Consider the following 25,560-nt stretch of genomic DNA (forward strand, 5'->3'; position numbering starts at 1 on the left):
AGCTGCAGAGGGAGTAGCAGAGGGAGAGGGAGAAGCATACTCCTCACTGAGCAGGGAGCCTGATGCGGGGCTCTATCCCAGGACCCTGGGATCATGACCTGGACAAGGCAGATGCTTAACCGACTGAGCCACTCAGGCGCCCCTATTTATTTATTTATTAATTTAAGATTTTATTTTTAAGTAATCTCCGCACCTAATGTGGGGCTTGAACTCAAAACCTTGAGATTGAGAGTTGCATGCTCTACTGACCGAGCCAGCCGGGCACCCGTATGTTTCCGCATTTATTGATTTTATACATGATTTCCTCATTTATTTTGTTAACGTGGCAGAAGACATAAATTTTATTTATTTATTTATTTATTTGACAGAGACACAGTGAGAGAGGGAACACAAGCAGGGGGAGTGAGAGAGGGAGAAGAAGTAGGCTTCCCGCTAAGCAGGGAGTCCAGTGCAGTGCTCAGTCCCAGCACCCTGGGGTCGTAACCTGAGCCAAAGGCGGACGCTTAGCTACCAAGCCACCCAGGCACCTGGCATGGATTTTTTTGGTTAAACTTTTTATTTGAGATACTTGTAGATTTGTATGCACTTGTAAGGAATAATACAGAAAGATTCCATATACCCATCCTAGTTTTTCTCATTGATAACATCTTCAAAAACTGTAATACAGTGTCACTACTAAGATGCTGACATTGATGTGGTCCAGATACAGAATATTCCCATTACTATAAGGATCCCTGGTGTTGTCCCTTTCATAGCCATCCTCATTTCCCTTCTGCCTCACACCCTTCCTAAACCCTGGGAACCACTCATCTCCATGTCTGTAGTTTGTAGTTTTAAGAATGTTAACATAGATTGAATCCTGTGGAATGTAACTTTTTAACTTTTTTTCCATGGTATGGAGGTACCAGTTTGTTTAACCATTCACCCATGGAAGGTCATCTGGGTTTCTAGTTTGGGGCTATTTTTGTGAACTTGACTTCCTTTCTCTGGGATAAATGACCAGTAGTGCAGTTGCTTAGTCATGTAATGGTTGCACGTTCATGTTTTTTGTTTTGTTTTGTTTATAGATGGCTGAATTGTTTACCAAAATGGCCACATCATTTTATAGTCTCATCAGCAATGTATGAGGAATCCAGTTTTTCCACTTTGTTTCCAGGACTTGGTGGTGTCACTGTTTGTTTATTTTAGCTATTCTGGTGGGTGTGTAGTGATCTTCACGGGAGGAGTTTTAATTTGCCTTTCCCTAATGGTTAATGATGTTGAACATTTTTTCATGTGCTTGCTTGGTGTCTGTTTGTTTTCTAGGTTGAAATGTCTTCTTGTGTTTTTTGACCTTTTTAAAAATTGGATTGTTTGGGTTTTTTTTAACTACTGGGTTTTGAGAGTTCTTTATACTAGATATTCTTTGTCTTTTTCAGATATGTGGTTTGCAAATATTTTTTCTCAGCCTGTAGTTTTTGTTTTTATCTTCCTACCAGGGTCTTTACAGAACAAAAAAGTTTTTAGTTTACAAGAATTCCAGTGTACCAGTTTGTGTTTTTATTGATTATGCTTTTGGTATCTAAGAATCTTTTGCCTCACCCTAGATCTTGAAGGTTTCTCTTATGTTTTCCTTAAAAGTTTTATTGGTTGACATACTACATTTAAGTCTATAATCATTTTTAGTAAATGTGTAAATTATGACACTTAAGTCAAAGTTTATTTTTACTGATGAATATCCATTTGCTCCAACACCATTTGTAAAAGCTGTGTCATCTTTGTTGAATTACTTTTGCACTTTGTCAGAGTCAGTTCAGGGTTTATTTTGTGTGGGTCTATTTCTGGGTTTTCTCTTCTATTCCATTGATTTATGTATCTGTCCTCCTACCTGTACTGTGTAGTCTTGATTACTATAGCTATATAATAAGTCTTGAAATTGAATAGACTGATTCCTCCCATTTTCTTGTCAGAATTGATTTAGCTATAAAATAGTTGCATAGTTTATATGATTTGATGTCTAGGTAAATTTTATCTTTACTATTTATTCGTTAAAGCATTTATAAAATTCAGTTTTATTTTTATTCACTAATATGCATGCTTCTACTAAAAAAAGTAAAACAAATTTTTTTCAATTCCAGTATAGTTAACATACAGGGTTATACTAGTTTGAGGTATACAATACAACATAGTGATTCATCAATTTTATGCATAGAGCTCATCAAGATGAGTGTACTATTGATCCCTTCACCTATGTCACCCATCTCCCACCCACTTCCTATTTGGCAACTGTCTGTTTGTTTCTATAGTTAAGAGTCTATTTTTTATCTGATCTCTCCCCTCCCCCCCACTCTGCTTTCCTTGTTTGTTTTGTTTTTTAAATTGCATATATGATCGAAATCATACGGTAATTGTCTTTCTCTGACTGGCTTATCTTTTTTTTTTTTTTTCTTTAAGATTTTATTTATTTATTAGCAAGAGAGAGCAATGGGGTGGGGAGGGCAGAGCGAGAGGGACAAGCAGACTCCCTGCTGAACAAGGAGCCAGACAGGGGTCTCAGTGTCAGAACTTTGGGATCGTGACCTGAGCTGAAGGCAGACACTTAAACAACTAAGCCACCCAGGTGCCCCATGACTGGTTTATTTTGTTTAGCATTATACATTATAGCTCCATCCATGTTGTTGCAAATGGCATGATTTCAGTTTTTTTGTGTGTGTGTGGCCAAGTAATATTCTGTGTGTGTGTGTGTGTGTGTTTGTGTGTGTGTAACCTACTCTTTGAGTAGTGCAGTTACTGTATCATAGATAGGTTAGTTCTGTTTTTAATTTTTTGACGAACCTCTGTGCTGTTTTCCACAGTGGCTACACCAGTTTGCATTCCCGTCGAAAGTTTTACTTTATTTTATTTATCTATTTATTTATTTAAAGATTTTATTTATTTATTTAACAGAGAGAAAGTGCACAGCAGGAGAAGCAGTAGGCAGAGGGAGAGGGAGAAGCAAGCTTGTCTAATAGGGGGGCTCATGCAGGGCTTGATCCCAGGACGCCAGGATCATGACCTGATCTGAAGGCAGACGCTTAATGACTTAGCCACCCAGATGCCCCAAAGGTTTTATTTTTTATACTTGACTACTTCAGTTAAGGATGTGACAGAATATGCAGTATTTTTTCTTTCTTTCTTTCTTTTTTTTTTTTTTTTATAAGATTTATGTGATAGGGCACCTGGGTCACTCAGTCATTTAAGCATCTGCCTTTGGCTCAGGTCATAATGATCCCAGAACTGGGATCAAGCCCTGTCTCAGGCTCCCTGCTCAGTGGGGAGTCTGCTTCTCCCTCTCCCTCTGCCCTACCCCAGTCATGCGTGCATGTGTGTGCCTCCCCAGATCTTTAAAATAAATAAGAAGATTTATGTATTAGCGTGCATGCACACAGAAAGGGGGGCCAGGCGGGGAGAGATAGAGGGGGAAGGAAAGAATCCCAAGCGGACTGAATGCAGGGTCCTATCTCATGACCCCGGGTTCTATCCCACAACCTGAGCCAAAATCAAGAGTCGGAAGCCTAATGGACTGAGCCCAGGTGCCCCCAGAATATGTAGTATTAAGGTTCAGATCCTGACATAATATTTGCTGAATTTAATGAAAGGTTTTTCTGTTTCTCAAGATTTGCATGACTCCTTCTCTCTACAGTGGTCTTACATCAGAAACATGGCTACAGATTGGCTGGGCAGTATTGTGTCCATCAACTGCGGAGATAGCTTGGGTGTCTATCAGGGAAGAGTGTCAGCCGTGGATCAGATCAGCCAGACCATTTCTCTCACCCGGCCTTTCCACAATGGAGTGAAGTGCCTCGTGCCAGAAGTCACCTTCAGGTGAGTGTCCTGACTGATTTCTTCAAATCTAGTCTGGTGGTCTGTGGAGCTTGAATCTAGGTCTAGTTACCGACATTCTCTTGGATAGGGCTGCTTTTGAGTAGTGTCTTGTCAGGGGTGAGATTTTGCAGTCTTAACCTTCATAGTCTAGCTGTTGTTTCAGTATAGACTTTGTGTGGTAATTAGCTTTCAGCCAGGAATCAGGGTTTGTGAAACCTTTTTCTTAGCTCTGTCAAGCCCTTAATATTCTTATTTAAATGGGTCAAATTTGGAATAAGCTTTCTGTTTTCTTTGGCTTTTGTTATTTGTGTTTTCTTATATCTATGACCTTTACTGATCTCCCCACCCCCCACATTAATGTATCTTTCTTTGTAGATTTGTGTCTTAATTTATCTCTAGAAGCATACTGTCACCAATAGCTGATGTCCTTAGTTACAGGAACATGTGTTTTTTAGTGTTTGTCTGCAGATTTCAAGTTCACTTGTCTTCACATCCCTCTTTTCACCAGTTTGTCACAAAATCTCCATTCGTAGGTTAAAATGGCAACAAAAACAACAACAAAACAGTCAGGCAAGAACTTCCTTGACTTTCTGAACAATAGCTTCACTTAATCTTTTCTCTAGGAGTATCCATTCTTAATGTCTTAGCCCTTCTGAAGACTCAGTAGAAGGCATGCCCTCTATGTTTAGGGCTACCCTTATCCCATATGCTTTATATACTGTCCTTTTCTGTTTCCTTTGACACTGTTCTCTCTCTCTTTTGTGTCTTCATTTTCAACCTTCATACCTCATTTTCCTCTTTGCATTCTAACATTCCCAGCCTTCCCCCACAGGTCACACCCTCCTACACACCCACATCCACTTACACACACGCACACCCACATACCTGCCACATCTTGGTGTTTACCATTAGGTGTTGCCCTGTCATTTCCCTTCTCTTTATACCCACAGTTCTTTTCAGAGCAAAACAGTCTGCTTTCATTTCCTTTGTGGCCTCATTCTCTAGTCCTTCCTTAACCCCACAATTATCTTTCTTCTAACTTTATCATCTTGCTGAATGAGCTCTTGCCAAGGTTGCAAATGACCGAGTAGGCAAATTCAGTGGCAGTGTTTTAATGCTAACCTTAGTCATATGCTCCCTAAGTGTTGAGGTGCCCTCTTTTATTTCTCTGTCACCCATTTGGGTTTTCTTTCCATGTATTCCTCCATTCCTTTACATCCCCCAGCACCAGATTTCTTTTCTTCTACTCACTTTTTAAGATTGGTTTATTCAGGTTTTATTTTTTATTCTTTTCTCAGTCTGTAATCTCCCTAGACCATTTCATGTGTACTTCTTACACATTAATGAGACTCCAGATCTTTTTTTTTTTTTTTTTTCTTTTTTTGAGAGAGAGAGATCACAAGTAGGCAGAGAGGGGGAAGCAGGCTCCCTGCTGGACAGAGAGCGTGACTCAGGACTCAATCCCAGGACCCTGAAATCATGACCTGCAGGTTTCTTCTTCCAAAGGTCTGCCCTTAATTGGTGGCTAATGACAGCTTTCCAAATTAGAAGCTTAGAATCATTGTAAATCCTTCTTTCTCTTTGTTCATCATATTCATTTAGTCACCAAACCCTATGGATTCCAAATGTCTCTTGGGTTTGTCCTCTCCTCTCCCTTTGCCCTGTCACTTGTCCTGTTCATCCTCTCTTTTTTCTCGCCTGGTCTCCTATTGGGTGCTTTTCCCTCTAGTTTTCCACCTTTTCTATAGTCACCAGAAAAATTCAATGTGATTATGATCTAGTCCCTGATTACCTCCACAGCCTTACCTCTTGGTGGCTTTCCACAAGCATGTTTCCCGTTAGTAACAACATGATGTTGGCACTTTCTAAGGTGTGCCGCATTTTCTCAGTCTCTGAGCCTTGGTCTGTGATAGTCCCCCCCTCCCCCATACTGCTGGGCCAGCTCTTATTTTCCCTCCCTGCTCAGGCTTTGTTTAAATGTCTCATCGATTTCTGCCAGAGTAGCTTACATATTTTGCTTTTGGGCTCTTTGGCCCCCTATACACACCTCTGTCACAGTATTTAACACTTTTGATTGTCTACTTGTTTTTTCCACTAACCAGACTGTTCGTTTTGGGCATGTGTTGGTTTTTGTCTCTGTCTAGTCCATTCTTAGCACAGGGCAGACCATATGGTAAGTGCTGTATATACACTTACGGAATGACAAAGTGAGTGAATGAATGAAAAAAATCTATTAGGCATTCTGAAAATCTAAGATGCTGGTGATAGTTCTGTGATTAATAATAGGTCTCTTTAAAGGCCAGTGCTGTCACTTGACTGTTGTTGCTGAGCCTTGTCTTTAAGTAGTCTACTACTTTTCCTCACTTTTGCCTCTGATACTTCACTGGAATGGAGCCCTGGATTAAGAGGTACAGATTTCCAGTTATAAGTAAGTCATAGGAATGTAAAGTATAGCATATAAAATAACTTCATTTGGTGACAGATGGTCACTAGACTTACTGTGGTGATTATTTCATGGTGTATGTAAATATCAGATCATTATGTTGTACACCTGGAACTAATGCAATATTGTACATCAACTATACTTCAGTTAGGAAAAAAACAAAAAACCACAGGTCTGCAAAAGTGTAGCTGGTTGCTATTGATCCCAGTTTCATAATTTTTATTACTGTTAGACTTTGTGTGTGTGTGTGTGTGTGTGTGTGTGTTTTACATTGCCTGTATTATTTTTTAACGTGGTAAGGTGGCCACAACATAAAATTTACCATTTTAACCACTTTTCAGTGTATAATTCAGTGGCATTAAGTACATTGACATAATGGGCAACCATTACCACTCTCCATCTCGAGAACTTTTCCATCCTCCCACACTGAAACTTGATACCCTATAAACTAACTACAGTTCCCCTTCCTCTGGCCCTAATAACCACCTTTTTACTTTCTTTCACTATGAATTTGATGGTTCTAGATATCTCATATAAGTGGGATCATTTAATCACTGTCCTTTTGTGATGGCTTATTTTACTTAGAAATAGTGTCTTCAATATTGTAGCATGTGTCAAAATTTCCCTCCTTTTAAAGGTTGAGTAAATATTTTACTGTGTGTTTGTACCGTATTTTGTTTAGCCATTCATCTTACGGGGGGACTTGGGTTTGTTGGTTATTACAACCTTTTGGTTATTGTGAAGTATGTTCTTATGAACATTGGTTGTGACACCATTACAGTTTTGAGACTTGGATTCTTTTGTGTATTTCAGGGCAGGTGACATTACGGAATTAAAAATTCTGGAGATACCAGGTCCTGGAGAAAACCAACATTTTGGAGACCTTCATCAGACAGAATTAGGCCATTCTGGTGTTGGGTACCAAGTGGGTATCAATCAGAATGGCACGGGCAAGCTGGTGAAGAAGCCAGCCTCTTCCAGCAGTGCCCCTCAGAATATCCCTAAGAGGACAGACGTGAAGAGTCAGGATGTTGCCATTTCCCCACAGCAGCAACAGTGCTCAAAGAGCTATGTGGACAGGCACACGGAGTCCCTGAGTCAGTCCAAAAGTTTCCGCCGTCGGCACAACTCTTGTAAGTTGAATCAAGTTGATGTATTTTCTTAACCTTGTGTTTCAGGCCTATAAGCTCTTACCCACTGCTGTTCTTTAAAGAAATTCTTTATTGGGCGCCTGGGTGGCTCAGTGGGTTAAAGCCGCTGCCTTCGGCTCAGGTCATGGTCTCGGGGTCCTGGGATCGAGTCCCACATCGGGCTCTCTGCTCAGCAGGGAGCCTGCTTCTTTCTCTCTCTGCCTCTCCATTTACTTGTGACCTCTCTCTGTCAAATAAATAAATAAAATCTTAAAAAAAAAAAATTCTTTATTACCCTCATAAAAAAGGATGCTGGCAGAGCATGATCGACTTCATGCAGGGCTAGTCCCTCAGGATATTAAGGGAAAGAAAATAAGCTGTTAGCGACTCACATCAGCTCCTTGCTCTCTCCCTCCACTTAACTTCCTTCAAGAAAAGCCAGTGACCTGCCTGGAGTTCACATTGACAGAGGTCATTATTAACTTCAATCTGGTAACTGATGGAAGTAGTGATGTTTGAGTTGAGCACGTGACTGTTCCAGGGCACTTTTGAATAACTTGTGATTTGGTTTCCATCCTCAAGAAGACAGGAAGCGGGGCGCCTGAGTGGCTCAGTGGGTTGAGCCTCTGCCTTTGGCTTGGGTCATGGTCTCAGGGTCCTGGAATCGAGCCCCACATTGGGCTCTCTGCTCAGCAGGGAGCCTGCTTCCCCCCTCTCTCTGCCTGCCTCTCTGCCTACTTGTGATTCCTCTCTCTCTCTGTCAAATAAATAAATAATCCTTAAAAAAAAAAAAAAAAAAAAAGGAAGGGATTGGCCTATGCCTCTCTGTGATCAGACAGTTTCTAACAGACTACAGTTTTTTGAATTTGCTGTATTCCCTGTCCTTACTGACACATCAAGGAGGAAATGCACAGGTGTATTCATGGCCCAGTTTTGTTTGGCACTAACAAATTGTTGAATGCCATTCAATCACCATGGAACCATAGGTAATTCACTAGAATGTGGTTTGCTCTTTAGCATATTCAGTTATGTTATATGTAATGTTATAAAAAGTGAAGTATAGGGGGACCTGGGTGGCTCAGTCCTTAAGTGTCTGCCTTTGGCTCGGGTCATGATCCCGGGGTCCTGGGATCAAGTCCCGCATCAGGCTCTCTGCTTGGTGAGAAGCCTACTTCTCCCCCTCCCACTGCCCCTGCTTGTGTTCCCTTTCTCACTATGTCTCTCTTTGTCAAATAAATAAATAAAATCTTAAAAAAAAAAAAAAAGTGAAGTTTAACATTCACCAAAATCTGTATGGTGTCTGTCTTAGGGGCCAACAGTTTCAAGTTTTGAAGATGCCTTGATTTTGTGAACAAGCTATTGAAATTTTGGAAATTAAGGGGCGCCTGGGTGGCTCAGTGGGTTAAAGCCTCTGCCTTCGGTTCAGGTCATGATACCAGGGTACTGGGGATTGAGCCCCACGTCAGGCTCTTTGCTCAGCGGGGAGCCTGCTTTCCTTCCTCTTTCTCTGCCTGCCTCTCTGCCTACTAGTGGTCTTTGTGTCAAATAAATAAAAATCTTAAACTTTTGGAAATTAAAAAAAAAATTAATTCTGGACATTTTCCTTCATTGCTTAGGTAACTGTCTGAATCGGGGCACCTAGGTGGCTCATCAGTTATGGGTCTGCAGTTGACCCAGGTCATGATCCTGGGGTCCTAGGATCAAGCTCCGCATTGGGCTCCCCACCCAGTGGGGAATCTGCCTCCCCCTTTCCCCCTCCCTGCTGCTTTTGCATGTGCTCTCTCGCTCTCTCAAATGACTATAATCTTAAAAAAAAAAAAAAAAAAAAAAAAACTGTCTAAATTGACAATAATTGAAAACCTGAGAGTGAAATTGAATTGTTACTTTGGTATCCTTGGAAAAAACCATAGAATGCTTGGGTAGAAAATTTGTTCTTTCCATTTCAACTTTAACCGTCACTACTTCGCTTTATTCTCCCTTTCTAATTTTTAAAAAACGTTTACTTATTTATTTTAGAGAGTGAGCTTGCCCGTGCCTGTGTGTGCAGGATGAGAGGAAGGAGGAGCCAGAGGGAGAGGGAGAGAATCTTTTTTTTTTTTTTTTTTGTAATTTTATTTTTTTCAATGTTCCAATATTCATTGTTTATGTACCACACCCAGTGCTCCATGCAACACTTGCACTCCATAATACCCACCACCAGGCTCACCCAACCCCCCACCCCCTCCCCTGCAAAACCCTCAGTTTGTTTCTCAGAGTCCACAGTCACTTATGGTTCGTCAGAGAGGGAGAGAATCTTAAGCAGGCTTCATGCCCAGAATTTGGACTCTGAGATCATGACCTGACCTGAACAGAAACCAAGAGGTGGGTGCTCAACTGACTGAGCCACGTAGGTGCCCGTTTTAAAAAGCTCTTTTTCTTAGGGCGCCTGAGTGGCTCAGTGGGTTAAAGCCTCTGCCTTTGGCTCAGGTCATGATCTCAGGATCCTGGGATTGAGCCCCACATCGGGCTCTCTGCTCAGCGGCTCGGCCTGCCTCTCTGCCTATTGTGATCTCTATCTGATAAATAAATAAAATCTTTCTAAAAAAAAAAACAAGTCTTTCTTTACCAAAAACATGGACTTGTTTGTTTAAAGTTCAAATATTCAAGCAGTTTATAGTCTCATGTGCTTGGAGACAACCTTCATTAGCAGTTTTTTCCTAAATATTTTTTCCTCCTGTTATTAATTACTAAGGTAGATTTGTTATACTTTTTTTTTTTTTAAAGATTTTATTTATTTATTTGAGAGAGAGACAGTGAGAAAGAGCATGAGCGAGGAGAAGGTCAGAGGGAGAAGCAGACTCCCCAAAGAGCTGGGAGCCTGATGCAGGACTCGATCCCAGGACTCCAGGATCATGACCTGAGCCGAAGGCAGTCGTCCAACCAACTGAGCCACCCAGGCGTCACTAGATTTGTTATAATTAATGAACCAATGTTGATATATTATTATTAATTAAAATCAGTATTTCATTCTCATTATCTGTTCTTGTCATAGACTTCTGTCCCGCACACCACCTTACATTTAGTAGTCAATCTCCTCTTGCTTCTGACGGTTCTCAGACTCTGATTAGTTTTGGTGACCTAGACTATTTTGATGAGTACTGGTCAGGTATTTTGTAGAGTATCCTTCCATTGGTATTTGATGTTTTTCTCATGATTAGATTGGGACTCTGAGATCATGACCTGACCTGAACAGAAACCAAGAGGTGGGTGCTCAACTGACTGAGCCACGTAGATTGGGTTATGTGTTTGGGGGAGGAAGACCAAGGTGATAAGTTATTTTCATCACATCGTATTAAGGGCATGTGATATCAGTATGGTTTATGACTTGATGTTGACCTTGATATCTGGGCTGAGGGAATGTGTGTGTCAGATTTCTACTCTAGAGGTTTTCCCACCCCCTTCCATATTGAAAGGACATCTGTGTCCATACCTAAGGAGTAGAAAGATACGCAGTGTATCTGCATAAATTATTCGGAATTCTTCTACGTCAGAGATTTGTCTCTTCTCCCCTGTTGACTCAGTTAAGTATTTTTTATCATTGAGGACTCATAGTTATCTTCTACCTTGGGTTATAATTCATCACTGCTTTATTTTAGTGCTGAAATTGTTTGTTTTCACAACTGGTAGCTGTTTTAGTTAGCTCCTGTGTTCCTTTGACATTCCCCCATTCTTTTGTGTGTGGGGGGTCCCTACTACTTCTCTACTTTCTGGCAGTACAAGATGCTCCAGGTTTATCTTGTTTATTTCCTACCCTACCCTAGAATCAACAATGTCTCTAGGGAGCCCTGTTTCTTTTATTGGAGAATGGTATTACAAGCCACTGTCTGGGTGCTAGATGTGCTCATTGCTACTGGGTGTTGCCTTTTGGCTGACAGAGCAAGGAAATGGGTATCTGTATACATGTATAGATGTGTATCTATTATTTTCTATATGACTTTCTGTACTATATTAAGTTAATGTGAGTTCATACGGTTGTGTCCAACTCTAACCCATTACCATGTCGCCTCATTCTAGCTGCCTCCTTTTTTTATGTGTAACTTCTCACTCTAACAATGAGAGACCTGTCTCCTACTATCTGCCATCCATTAGCTTAAATGATTCCATTCTGCAAGGTTATAGCACTATCAGAGTTAACAACCTGCACCCACACTCCCTTCATTGACTTTTTTGTACGTTTGTAGCAGATTGTTTTGTCCCCTTCTGCCGTCTGTCTTGGGATCCTCCCACCTCCTCAATGGTATTTAAAAAATTTGCATAAACTAAGGCTAATTCTTTTTTAAAGATTTTATTTATTTGAGAGGGAAAGTGAGAGAGAAAGAGAGCATCAGCTGGGGGAGGAGGAGAGGGAGAAGCAGACTCTGCACTGAGTAGGGAGCCTGAGGCAGGGATTGCGCTTAACCAGCTGAGCCACCCAGGTGTCCCATGGGCTTATTCTTTGTGCTCTTAAGTTCTTTGGGTTTTAACAAATACAGTGCCTTGTATCCATCATTACAATATTATACAGGATCCCTTTTTCACCATTTCAGTCCTTCCCCTTTATCCTCCACGACCTTTCCCCCACCTCAGCTACTGCTGATCCTTTCACCATTTCTCCAGTTTTGCCTTTTCCAGAATATCACATAATTAAAATCATGCAGTATGTAGCTTTTTGAGACAGGCTTCTTTCACTTAATGTGTGTTTAAGATTCATTCATGTTTTTTTGTGGCTGGATAGCTCATTTCCTTTTAGTGCTGAACAATATTCCACTGTATGGATGTGTCAGAGTTTGCCTATCCATTTATCTATCAAAGGGCATCTTAGTTGCTTCTAGCTTTTGGTGATTATGAATAAAACTGATATAAACATTTGTGTGTGGGTTTTGTGTGGACTTAAGTTTTCGGATCAGTTGGGTAAATACCTAGGAGTATGATTGCTGGATGTTATAGTAAGAGTATCTTTCTAATTTTTCCCCCCTTACCAACAATTATACCAACTCTCTTGAAAGAGTGCAGTTAAGTTCAAAACAAATAATTTATTTGATCTTTACTAAGTCACTGGTAAAAAAGTGGGATCACTCTCAAAAGCATTCCCTGGTAGATGTTTCTTCTGCTTTTGCTGGTTGGTGCAAGTGCACATAAATAAGGTAAAGAGGTCATGGCGCTAAAATGTTATTCTAATTCAGAGAACTTCTTTTGAATCCAGGTTAGTGTGGAAAATGTCTGTGGCCTGGGAATCTGATGATGAGATGTGGCTCAGAATTGGTTTATGTTGGAACGTAGAGTTGCCTTTATTTGTTCAGTGAACCCTGAGTTCACTTAGTAGACTGGTCTGCCAGAGACTTTGCATTTTATGTGGCATTTTAAGGATTCCAAGAAAATAGAGTGGTTTCTTCCCACCGTAGTTGTAATGTAGATTATCAGTGTTTTTCTCATCAATGAATGGAGAAATGGAGGTTAAATATTTTTCTCATTAGAGATATGTAAGTAGAATTTTCTCTGGTCTATGTGCATTGATACTGAGACTAGTAGATTGATAAAGTATAGGAATATAATAATCTCTCTGGTTTTTAGTGTTCTTTCAAGGTTAATGATGAGTTGTAGAGGATTTGTTGGTTCTGGTTACCTAATCCAACATTGATGAGAGATTTAGCACAAGCAGATTTTAATCTCTTCTGTAGGTTGTGTGTATATGTGGGGTGGTTACAGAGGATAGTTCCTGTGACCTTGGCCATTGAACTGACCACTGAGAGTATTTGTCATGTAGCTGAATGGAACATGAGTGCTGTGGAGTAGAGGGAAAACCATTTAAGACCAGCTAAGGATACAGGTCTGTGTATAGTGTGTTCAGTGTAACAGGGACCGCACCATCTGAGGTTAGAAAGTTTTTATGGTCCTACTGAGGTCCTACTATGACTTAACCTCCTTGGGTGTGCTTCATCCAACAGGCTTGAAAACCCTGGTGCTGCTGCTGGAGCCCAAGAAGTTGACTGATTACTAAGGCCTGGAATTTGGGGAGTTGAAAAGAAGGTCCCAGATGCTCTCAGTCACTTCCTCGTGAAGCCTGTTGAGTCTGACATTAAAAGATTTGCAGTTTGACCTTCAGGTGCCCTTTAGCGTGCTAACTGCAGGACAAAGTTCCCCTTCACAATATGTGTGTGACAAAAACCAATAAATAAGTGGCAGTGAGGGTTACACAACAATGGGTTTGTTGTTAAGTTATCCTGGCCAAAGGGCTTTTGTGCCAGAGGCTGGCAGCAAAATGGCACAGGAAGGCGGCCAGCCTCTAGTCTTAACACATATTTGGCCCTTGCAATTGAAAGGTAAAGAAATCTGCAAAGCAATGTTTATCTTTTCCAAGGGAAGTGCTTTTCTCTCTTAGTAGCCAGAGGCCATTTTAAATACAGAGCCAAGACCTTTGGGCTGAGTAACCCAAGTATCGAGACCACTTATTCACCCAGGACTTCGTAATATTTGTATTCACTGTGAGCAAGAGGAAGAATAGGAAGACAACTAAGCATATTGGCCTGCCTTTCGTTTACTTTATTTTGTCTTCTCTTTTTCTTGCGGACCTACGATGTCAGTATTTCCTCTTGGAGGTTTTTTTCCACTGTCTGCTTTCCGGACAGTATTTGGAACATGGCTGGTCCTTAGTGTATATTTGTCAAACGAGTGAATGTAAGGTCTGTCTTGAGACAGCATGAGGAAAAACACCTGTTACTTTCTAAAGGCACAACTCTGGTTTGGTTGGAAGTGGTGTTTGTAGAGCCTTTAGGCTGAGCCAAAAATGGCTTCCCATTTTGCTGCTTTTACCCTGCCTTCTCTTAAATTGATTAATTGCTTATTTTCATCTGTTGTTGTGATAGATCCGGGATAGTTCATTGTCACTTCCTAGTGGGCACAGCTGAACTCCTTTCCTCTGAAGCCCCTGCCTTATGCTCCCTCTTGTATTACTGTTGACAACTTTGTCTTCCTAACCTTTTCAGTCGTGCACAGTTTTGATAGATCCCTTTCTTTCCCATAGTTAATCTCAAGATGGCTTTTCTTTTGTGACCTCTTCAGACTCCTAACTTTTGTTGGTTTTGGGGGGTGTTTTTTGGTTTGTCTGTGTGTGTGTATGTGTGTGTTGATATAGCTGTTTCTATTCAAAGATTTGTGTATTTATGGTGGGCTAGGCATAGAATTGGGTGACAGTCTGAATGACACGGTTCTGCCCTCTGCTGGCTTACGGTGTCCTTGGGGAGTTAGAGTAAGAACACAGATAACTGCAGAACAGAGTGGGTCGTATAAGGCAAGTGCCAGCTGAAAGGCACCTGCACCGCTGCAGGCAGTCCAGTGGGGATGATCTTTCAGCTGCAGTGATCAGCGTGGTGTGTTTGGGCTGAGTCTGTAACAATAGGAGTGAGAAATAGCTTAAAAACTCAGCAGTAGGGGGGCGCCTGGGTGGCTCAGTGGGTAAGCCTCTGCCTTCGGCTCAGGTCATGGTCTCAGGGTCCTGGGATCGAGCCCCGCGTCAGGCTCTCTGCTCAGCGGGGAGCTTGCTTCCCTGTCTCTCTGCCTGCTTCTCTGCCTGCTTCTCTGCCTACTTGTGATTTCTCTATCAAATAAATAAAAAGGAAAAAAAAATTAAAAAATAAAAAAAACCTCAGCAGTAGGGATGGTGTAGATCAATAGGGTATAACCTATAAAAAATCATATAAAAAGATATTTGGAGAAATCTTTCATGAAACAGAACTAAGCTCTTTTTTTTTTTTTTATAAAGATTTATTTATCAGAGGGTGGCAGGGGGAGAGAGCGAGCACAGGCAGACAGAATGGCAGGCAGAGGCAGAGGAAGAAGCAGGCTCCCTGCTGAGCAAGGAGCTCGATGTGGGACCTGATCCCAGAACGCTGGGATCATGACCTGAGCCAAAGGCAGCTGCTTAACCAACTGAGCCACCCAGGCATTCCCCAGAACTAAGCTCTTACGCAAGAAAGCAAGGTATAAAATTTTGTAAGATGGATGCATATTGGGGCACCTGGGTGGCTCAGTGGGTTAAAGCCTCTGCCTTCAGCTCAGGTCATGATCTCAGGGTCCTGGGATCGAGCCCTGAGTCGGGCTTTCTGCTCAGCAGGGAGCCCTCTTCCCTCTCTCTGCCTGCCTCTCTGTCTACTTGTGATCTCTCTCTGCCAAATAAATAAATAAAATCTTAAAAAAAAAAAAAAGATGGATGCATATTTTTGACTAAAAGGAAACATGTCAAAATGTTAAGTATCTGGAATTTTCTATATATTTTATGCATTACTATGAACATTTGTTAACAAAAAGTTATTTAAAAAAATTTTTTAAAAAAGGATTTTATTTATTTATTTGACAGAGAGATCACAAGTAGGCAGAGAGGCAGGCAGAGAGAGGGGGAAGCAGGCTTCCCTCTGAGCAGAGAGCCTGACATGACGTGGGTCTTGTCTCGATCCCGGGACCCTGAGACCATGACCTGAGCCGAAGGCAGAGGCTTAAGCCATTGAGCCACCCGGGCGCCCCCGAAAAGTTATTTTTAAAAAAGGAATGCTTGTTTCCTGTTCCTTTTGAATTCCTTTTTAGCCTTGTGCTATACTGGAGAAGTTTTTTGCCTTTACCTTATGTGCTCATTTTCTAGACGTGATCGTCTGTTCGTTCTTTTAACTTTGCCTGGGTCTATCAGAGCTTTGTGGTTTCCCTACTTGTTTCCACAATTGTGTGGAATTTGGAAGCTGACAGCTCAGAGTTCAAAACCTAACTCAGACATGATCAGTTTGGAGCATCCTTAGTTTCTTCATTTGTAGAATGCTGATTTTAATCGGGTTGTTTGGAAGACAGACTGAGAAAATGTGTCTATCAAAGCCTAAGATGGTGCCAGGTACATAGGCTCTGGAAGATGACAAGTGGAGTGAGTCCTTAGTGTCTTCCTCTGCTCTTGGCTAGTAAAGGGAGACAGTAATAATCATCCTAACTATTTTCTCGCCTTTCTAATACCTTAACGATACTTTAAAGTGTAATAATGAAGTCATCTTTGGGAAAAAGCTCATGGTAAATGTTCATGTACAAGTGGATTATATCAGGGTGCTCTGATTTAGTAATAGAAACCCTACTTCATGGCTCAGATAACAGAGAAATTATGTCATAGGTGAAGTCCAGAGTTGGGACGTTTCCAGGGATAGTATAATCAGGCCTTCAGCCTTGTTTCTCTGAAGCTCTCCTCTGTGTGTTGGCTTTGTTCTCAGACTGAAACTAGCTGGGTCCAGCAGTTCTGTGTGTCTCATCCAGATTCTTTAGAAGGAGAGAAGACACTGTCTCTTCCAGGGTATCCTCTTTAGCAGGGCTTCTTAACCTCAGTACTCTTGGCATTTGGAGCCAGATCATTGTTGTTGTTGTGGGAGACTGTCCTATGCAGTTGTTGAATGTTTAGCAGCATCCATGGACTCTACCTTCTAGATGCCGGGAGCACTCCCCAACCACCACTAGTTGTCATAACCAAAAATGTCTCTAGACATTGTCAGATATCCCGTGGGGGTAATATTGCCCCTGGTCGAGAATCAGAAGTTCTTTAGGAGTGAGAAAACCTTTATTGGAAACTGCTGGGATGCCTGGGTGGCTCAGTCAGTGAAGTGTCTGCGTTCGGCTCAGGTCATGATTGCAGGGCCCTGGGACCCAGCACCCCATCGGGCTCCGTGCTCAGTGGGGATTCTGCTTCTCCCTTCCCATTGCTTGCGCGCTCGCTCGCTCTCTCTGACATAATAAGTAAAATCTTAAAAAAAAAAAAACAAAAAACAACCTGCTGCAAGAGCTGCCCTTTGCCCTTCCCCCAGTCCTGTCTACTTGACCAGTATTCTTCTCATGCCCATGCTTAAATCAGTTGTTGGCATGAGCACCACATGATTGATTCAGAAACTAATCCATTCCTTCACCTTAGAGGAGGGCATTGTATCTATCTGAACAAAAATGGGTTTTGTTCTGAGGGTAGAGAGGTATGGATGTTGGGTAGACAACAGCAGGGTCTGCTTACAGGGCAAAACTCTAAAATTCCTTATCTGTGGCAAGGGCCTACTGAAAGTACATGGTGGAAGATGTGAGCAGTTTGACTGTCGGGTCTGCAGAAGTGATTGGGGGTGATCGTGAGGGGGGTTGAGTGTAACAGGAGAGGACTGGGGTCACATTATATTGTTCACCATTGACTCTCTGGCACTTAACACAGATCCTGGTGGACAGCAGATGCTTAATGAACATTTTTGAACAAATAAAGAAAAATGCTGATCAGAATTTTTTCCTGAGTGAAATTTGCGCCCCCATTAATTAATTAATTAATTAATTTGACATACTGCGAGAGAGGGAACACAAGCAGGGGGAGTGGGAGAGGGAGAAATAGGCTTCCCGCTGAGCAGGGAGCCCAATGTGGGGCTTAGTCCTAGGACCCTAGGACTAAGGTCAGGATTGTGACCTGAGCTGAAGGCAGATACTTAATGACCTAGCCACCTAGGTGCCCTGCGAAATGTGTTTTGGATTCAGTAAGCAGTGGTATGATTATAGGTGCAGTTTGCGGAAATGAAGATACTTATGGAGACCCCCCCATTTGTGTCTTTCAGATAAACTGTATTCAGCTTCAGAGAAATTACGCGTTGGCCTATATAGTGCGTTAAAATAAGCATTAAGTGGGGGCATCTGGGTGGCTCAGTTGGTTAAGTAGCTGCTTTCGGCTCAGGTCATGATTCCAGGGTCCTGGGATTGAGCCCCGTATTGGGGTCCCTGCTCAGGAGAGAGCCTGCTTCTCCTCCTCCCTCTGCCTGCTGTTCTGCCTCCTTGTGCTCTTTCTCTCTCTGTCAAATAAATAAATAAAATCTTTAAAACATATAAGCATGAAATATTTGACTCATAATATTATTTCATTAGGTTTCTTGTGCTTCCTCTTTTAAAACTAAACATTCCTGTGACATTGACAACTCTTAAGTGGCTCATCAATTTATTGTTTTCTATCATACATACATACATACATATTATATGTATATATCAGATACAGGACACAAAAGGACAAATTTAAAAAGACTAGATAAACACGGAGTAAACCTTTACAGTGATATTGGTTTAAATTTGGCTCAGTGGTTCAAAACGTTTTGCTTATTAAAAAATTAATATTTAGTTAGAACAGTGAATAACTGTGAGTCATTGACTTTTTTGGGGGTGATGGGAGGTGATGGATAGGTTTATTATTGTGGTTGCGGGCATGGTATAGCAAGTGTTTGAATATGTCCAAACTTCTAAAATTGTATACATGAAGTATGTGCAGGTTTTTGTATACTGATTATATACTTCAGTAAAGCTGTAAAAATAAAAATCAGTGCTGCACTTCTGAGCAGCTCAAGCCTGGCTGCATCTTTTCTTGGTTCCCAGGGATGAATCCAGAGCTGCAGTAGACTCTTTGTGTTTCTTTAGTATTTTCCCCTTTGACTAATTTTGTGTTTGTCTTCATTTTTGGATTGTTTATAGCTAAGCTGTTCCCCCTCATTGGTAGCAGCGGTGATTAGGGGTTTGCCTTTATGGTTTGATCACTTGACCTCTGTTAGGGGATTAATGTTTTCTAGATACCTACTTTGTTGAATTAGAGACTGTTAACAGAGAAGTAGGTTAGTCTTTTTTTAATCTTTTCTCTTTGTCTATTTGTCTACTTTGAGTTCCAGTCAATTAAGACTTCCATCCACACTGGGAGAAGATGTGCTCTTTAACCTCTAGACTGGTCTGTGTTTACTCTTGGCCCATGTCTGAGACTTTAGAATTGGAGCTGTAAGTGCTGTTTCTCTCATGTCTGTCTGTAATTGAGAAAGTTCTTTACCTTTACAAATTAAAAAGGATTAAATAACAATTTTTGAAGTAATATTTTATTAATGGTTCAGAACTTTTTTGCTCATTAAACATTAACATTTGGTTAGAAGAGTAATTAGCTCTGAGTCATTAATTTTTTAGATCTTGATATACCACTAAAGAAAATAGTAACCATGCTAGTTATTTCAGATGAAATTTAATAGAATTGGTTAAGTAGGTGTCAGAAGACCAAAGAAGCAAAAGGAGACATTGAGGGAGAGGAAGTCGGGAAGAGGTTCTGTTGTCAGAACGTGGACATTCAGAGAACGGGCTTCCCAGAGCCACTGGTGGTTCTTCAGGGAGTTGCAGTGAAGCTTGTTCTGTCTACACCAGCCGAAAAGAAAAACTGGAGACTGGAACCAGCTGGCAGGGCAGTGCTGGTGCAGATAGCAAGCAAACAAGGAGGAAGTCCCTTCTCATTCCTCCTTCCTTTCTCCTTCCATTCTCTTCAGGTAACTACTGCTGGTAGTGGAAGCTAACCGACAGCCAGCCAAGGAAAGAAAATTGTAGTTTTTAGAGTTCCAGCCTGGCACTGTGAAGATTGAGTGTAGAGTTGAAAGACAGTAGTTTAGGGACACTTGGGTGGCTCAGTCGGTTAGGTTTCCAACTCTTGATTGGGGCTCAGGTCATGCTCTCAGGGTTGAGCACCCCACATTGAGCTCCCCAAGTTGGGCTCTGCATTCAGCTGAGAGTCGGATTGTAACTCTCACCGTTCCTCCCCCAGCCTGTGCTCATGCACTGTCTCTCAAATAAAATCTTAACAAAAGCCAGTAGTTTAGTGACACTATTATTATTCTTGCTAATTATTATTGAAACAGAGGTTCAAAGGACTGATCCTGGGCTCAGTTAATTAAAAAATTTAAAATTTTGATGCCTGAAGAGTCATTAGCTGAAAAAAAGAAACTTATAGTAACCAAAAAGAATACTTCTGAGAGGCATGATGGAGAGCAGGGCGAGCGAACTTCTATAAAAGGTCAGATGTTAAACACTTTAGGCTTCGCAGGTCGTAAGGTCTCTGTCTTAAGTACTTTTTGTTGCTTTTTCAGCACAGAGGTAGCCTTAGACAATATGTAAACAAATGAGTGTGGCTGTTCCAGTAAAACTTACTTACAGAAGCAGGCAGTGGACTGGATTTGGCACAGTCGGAATAGTTCGTAGAGTCCTGATGTACAATATTCACTTACTGTGAGATTCGTCAGTGATAGGCCGTATGCATTCATGTTTGGAATAACCTTAATACTTTTTAATTTGGGAGACCATCTTCTTTAGATCTGATGAATTTTGTAAGAACTTCATCCTAGCTAAAGAATGCCTGTAAGAGGAATAGGGGAAGTGTTAGCTGTGCCATGCGCTTGTTCAGTTGTGATTGCATTATTAGTATTATTTTAATAATACTGTTTCTTTATAGGAATCTTTCTAAGCTGCTTATTTTATTATGCTCTAGTAGCTACAAATTCATACAGTTGCACAACAGTGTGCCTGTACTTACTGCTGCTGGGCTTCTTGTTATATATATTTTACCATGATGAAAAAGAATTGATGTTACGTCTACTTGCATGGACATCATTCTTTCCTCTGATACCTGGAATACTGGCAGTGATCAACTGGCATGAAACCTCATAAGGGTGCCAGTTTCTGTCCATACATTAAATTCATAAATCTTAATTTTCCTACTCTTTTTAGTTAAAAACTAAAGAGAAGTCAGTGTCTTTTCCCTTCATCCCAGTAGATCATGTTTTACACTCCTGTGTTTGTATACACCCACTGGAGAGAGACCACTGGGCTAGAGACTGTCTTTTAATAAGATGCCTTGATTTCGTATTGAGGCAAAACATTTGGCCTACGCACTGGACTTTTTTTCTGGTTGTTCCTCTCCCTGCTTATATTGCTGATGGTTTTATCCTGACCTGTGTTTTCCTGCCTGTTCTCCCATTCCTAATTCAGTTCTGCTTTCTCATCCACATTTCTATGATACTTGATATAAACTTACAGTATAATTCTTACCACGTTGTATTTCAGTTACTAGCTGTTATAGCTCTCCTCCTTCCTTTTGAGTAGCATGTCTTGGTTTATACAGTGTATTCCTAGCACCTAGCTGTGGCACACAGCATGCTTTCACTAAATGTTTTTGTCAGATTTTTGGAACTAGAACTTAACCCAGATTTTGACGAGCTTGTCATTGTTTCTTAATTCAGGCTATTTCTGGTGGCTCAGCTAGATTTTCCTCTACTTCATAATTTTGGCCAGCCTTAGTTTTTTTCTGAGGTCTAAATCTCATCTTCTAGCTCAGCTCTTTTCCATACCAATATTTGACATTAGGAAGACTTGGATGCGAGTTCTGTTTACATGGTGTACATCTTTCTTTTTTACTTTCTTTCTTTCTTCCTTTCTTTTCTTCTTCTTCTTCTTTTTTTTTAAAGATTTTATTTATTTGACAGAGCACAAGCAGCGGGAACAGCGGCAGAGGGAGAAGCAGACTCCCCGCCTGAGCAGAGAGCCCAATGCGGGACTCGATCCCAGGACCCTGGGATCTTGACCTGAGCCAAAGGCAGATGTTTAACCAGCTAAGCCACCCAGGTGCCCAGTACACATCTTTCAGAATAGTTATTGTAATTAATTTTGTCAATGTTGATGAATTTGTTAAATATATATTGACTGCTCACTATGTGCTAGGAACTGTGCTGGGGATACAACAGTGAGTATTTTACATACAAAGAGATTGAAAGGTTGAATGACAGGTGTAAGATAATGTGGTAATGAGAACTGCAGCTAGATCCTAGGTCTCCTGGCTGGTCTATAGGGCAGAAGAGAGTTGCTGTGAGAAGCTACTGTAGTGTAGTTGGAATGATATGAGTGTGGGGGTGAGGGGGTTTCCTTGTGATCATTCTAACCTCTAACCTTAATAATTGAGGAGCTCAGTCTTTCAAAAGGAAGCACATTACATTTATTTAAACCATATTGGAGGTTCCATTTGGCCTACCAATAACCTGATCTACCCTTTCAGGGTGGTCGTATTAGGTCAGAGCATAAACTCAGTTCAGGGTTCCCTGGGAATGGATGGTTTGTAGAGTTTTGTGGGGTGTTCTGTCTTGGCTGCCAGAAGACTCGTTAACTGATGTGTTGTGGCCATGTGGAGGGTAGCTGCTTTTGGTGCTGGTGTGCATCTTGGTGTGGTCATGACAGAATCAGGTCAATGTGGTACTTGTCATATTTGATGGTTCAGAAATTGCTTACCGACAAGTGTTAAGTTCTGAGAAGAGAGATCACATGAACTAAGAGATCTAAAAACAGGTTTATAAATCAAAATACCAACTTAACAGTGATAGATGTATGCTTGGCTCAAGATCTGGAATCTCTTTAAACAGAGATTGTCTCCGGCTGGTGTCTAGGCTGAGATCAAATTAAAAATCAGAAGGTTGCTTGCTTGGTAAGCAGAGAATTAGGAGTCAGTTGAGTATTCTCTTCCTTTGAGCTTCAGGTTATGAGGAGTTGGCCTTATTTTACAGCGAGGGGGTGGGTATTTCTCTGTTCACTGCTGCTGGACAGTTAAGATCAAAACATCCAGACCTGGGGCGCCTGGGTGGCTCAGTGGGTTAAGCCGCTGCCTTCGGCTGAGGTCATGATCTCAGGGTCCTGGGATCGAGTCCCGCATGGGGCTCTCTGCTCAGCAGGGAGCCTGCTTCCCGTCCTCTCTCTCTGCCTGCCTCTCTGCTTACTTGTGATCTCTCTCTGTCAAATGAATAAATAAAATCTTAAAAAAAAAAAAAAATCCAGACGTGTGGGAAGCTGTTGTACTCTTGCCCTTCCACTTTTTTGTTACTCAGTTGCCAAAAAAGCCTCTGTCATTACTAATTTCCTTATGAAGGATAGAACTGGTAAGATTTCCAGGAGTTGTACTTATTTTATCTTCACTATTACTTGCTTAATATATGAAATCTATTATTCCATGAGATTTGTGGTAGTTTGTGCTACTTAATATGATCTAGGAATAGCCTACCTTTCTCATCTTCACTTTGATTCCTTTAACACTCTCCATAAAAGACTAATGTATTTTCCATTTCTACTGAGTGCTTCCTGTGGGCACATTTACCTTAGTCCATGTCTTTTCTCTAGGGTCATCTAGTAGCAGACACCCAAATCAGGCAACTCCAAAGAAAAGTGGCTTAAAGAATGGCCAAATGAAGAATAAAGATGACGAGTGCTTCGGGGATGATATCGAAGAGATCCCAGACACAGATTTTGATTTTGAAGGGAATCTGGCCCTTTTTGACAAGGCAGCTGTGTTCGAGGAGATTGATACCTATGAGAGGAGAAGCGGTACCCGTTCCCGGGGCATCCCAAATGAAAGGCCAACTCGGTACCGCCACGATGAGAACATCCTGGAGTCAGAGCCCATTGTCTATCGTCGGATCACAGTGCCCCACAACGTGAGCAAGGAGTTCTGCACGGGTGAGTTGCACCAGCCCATCTCACTGGTTCTCTCTGCTTTCTGTTATGCTTGAAAGAGAATGACCTAAATTCTGAATCGGAGTGTTGCGGTAGGAATTCACTAAACTCACTAAAGTGGCTTTGTGGTTGGCTATTATTATTGTCTCTTGGGAATTGTGGTTACTATGGCATCCTAGCTACCACAGGGATGTGGGGGTGTGGCGTAGGGGGCTGATTTCATGTCTGTTTATATCCCATATCTGACAGGTTCTGGTCTGCTCTTTATTTAGTGTGTCGTGATTAGCAATGAAAGGCAGAGGAGCCATCTGTCTAGAGTCACATAATCAGATCCTTGCCTTTTCACTGTGGCTTGCCTGTTACAACCTGTACATTTCACCAGAAGTTTCCAGTTGTTTGTTGGGGTTAAAAACAGTCAGAGATGGACAGTTGAAACCACTGGCTAAAATTGGGGTTTCCATAAATTGTTTACTACAGTGTCCTCATCTCCTCCTATCCCTGTCAGAGAGGGTTTGGCTAGTCCCATTTCTCATGTAACAAAGTAGTGCCTTGGTATTTCCGTCGGCCATTGTATAGGATAGTCTAGTCTATTACCTCAGTGGTTTTTAAGCTTCTTTTTTTAACATTAGGATCTTTTCTTCAAACATGGCATTAGAGGGGCATCTGGGTGGCTAGGTCAATGAAGCATCTGCCTTGGGCTCCAGGTCATGATCCCACTGTCTTGGGATGGAGCCCCGCCTTGGGCTCCCTGCTCAGTTGGGAGTCTCCTTCTCTCTCTGACCCTCCCCCCTCTCATGCGTTCTCTTTTCTCTCACACTCTCTCTCACTCTGTCTCTCAAATAAATAAAATCTTAAAAAACAAAAAACCCATGCACAAAAAAAAGACATGGCATTAGAGGCAGATAAAACCAGCTATGGAGGGTGGGCGCCTGGGTGGCTCAGTGGGTTTAAGCCTCTGCCTTCGGCTCAGGTCATGATCCCAGGGTCCTGGGATCGAGCCCTGCATCTGGCTTTCTGCTCAGCAGGGAGCCTGCTTCCCTTCCTCTCTCTCTGCCTGCCTCTCTGCCTACTTGTGATCTCTGTCTGTCAAATAAATAAATAAAATCTTAAAAAACAAAAAAACAGCTATGGGGGAGGTGGTCTGCCTAATCCCTGTCCCTGTCCTTTCCCACTAAACCACATTATTACCTGAGCTGCTTCAAATAGTTTGAAAACTATTCTTATTGAACAATCTTAAAGAGCTGAAGGAGGAAGCATAATCATTTTAATTAAGTAGAAAGGAACTAAGTACAATATTCGTTTTGGTTTGAGGGTTTGAATATAGGGGATATAAATTTAGAACAGTAGTAGCAGTTATAGAAAGTGTTATGGAGATGGCTTAATTACATTTGGAAGAAAATCAGATATGGTGTGGCTTTTTTGTAGATAGCAGTAAGGCTGTTCTGTATTTAGTTTGCTGAATATAGAAGTTTGCATGTGCTTTCCATGTGGAAAAAAAATAAGACTGTCAGGCTAAGAGTACCAAATTATTTTTCCATCGTTCACTGGGGGACTCGTGGGGATACCTCTTTACCAAGGTAGTTTCCCTAAGTGGCACTGACAGTGTGACTTCCTCTGATTTTTACCACCTGTGTGTAGGCAAACAGCCCAACTCCGAGTCAGGCTTCATTCAGTTGCCAGGTGTTAGCTTTTCAGAGGCATCCATCGTCCAGCAGGTCTGGTAGCACACTCAGTTCCTGTCATTCATTTGCCCCACTGCTCCCCTCTTTTACTATACTCATTTGCAAAATAAGCTGCTTCTGTGGGACCTCTTGA

At 41.5% G+C, this 25,560-nt stretch overlaps 1 protein-coding gene across 2 annotated transcripts in view; it reads left to right on the forward strand.

Annotated features, from left to right (window-relative positions):
- Window positions 1-25,560, forward strand: part of EDC3 (enhancer of mRNA decapping 3) — a 61,449-nt gene that overhangs the window by 15,084 nt on the left and 20,805 nt on the right. Inside the window, exons 1-4 of one of the 2 annotated variants that reach the window (XM_032342453.1) lie at window positions 1,068-1,196; window positions 3,662-3,843; window positions 7,100-7,419; window positions 23,413-23,748. In XM_032342453.1, the coding sequence (XP_032198344.1) occupies window positions 3,680-3,843; window positions 7,100-7,419; window positions 23,413-23,748 (820 nt within the window). In that variant the 5' untranslated portion in view covers window positions 1,068-1,196; window positions 3,662-3,679. Of the gene's footprint in view, window positions 1-1,067; window positions 1,197-3,661; window positions 3,844-7,099; window positions 7,420-23,412; window positions 23,749-25,560 lie in introns of those variants that run through there. The other variant, XM_032342452.1, reaches the window with a different exon arrangement.

This window comes from Mustela erminea, chromosome 5 (assembly GCF_009829155.1).
Source record: "Mustela erminea isolate mMusErm1 chromosome 5, mMusErm1.Pri, whole genome shotgun sequence".
Taxonomy (NCBI): Eukaryota; Metazoa; Chordata; class Mammalia; order Carnivora; family Mustelidae; genus Mustela; species Mustela erminea.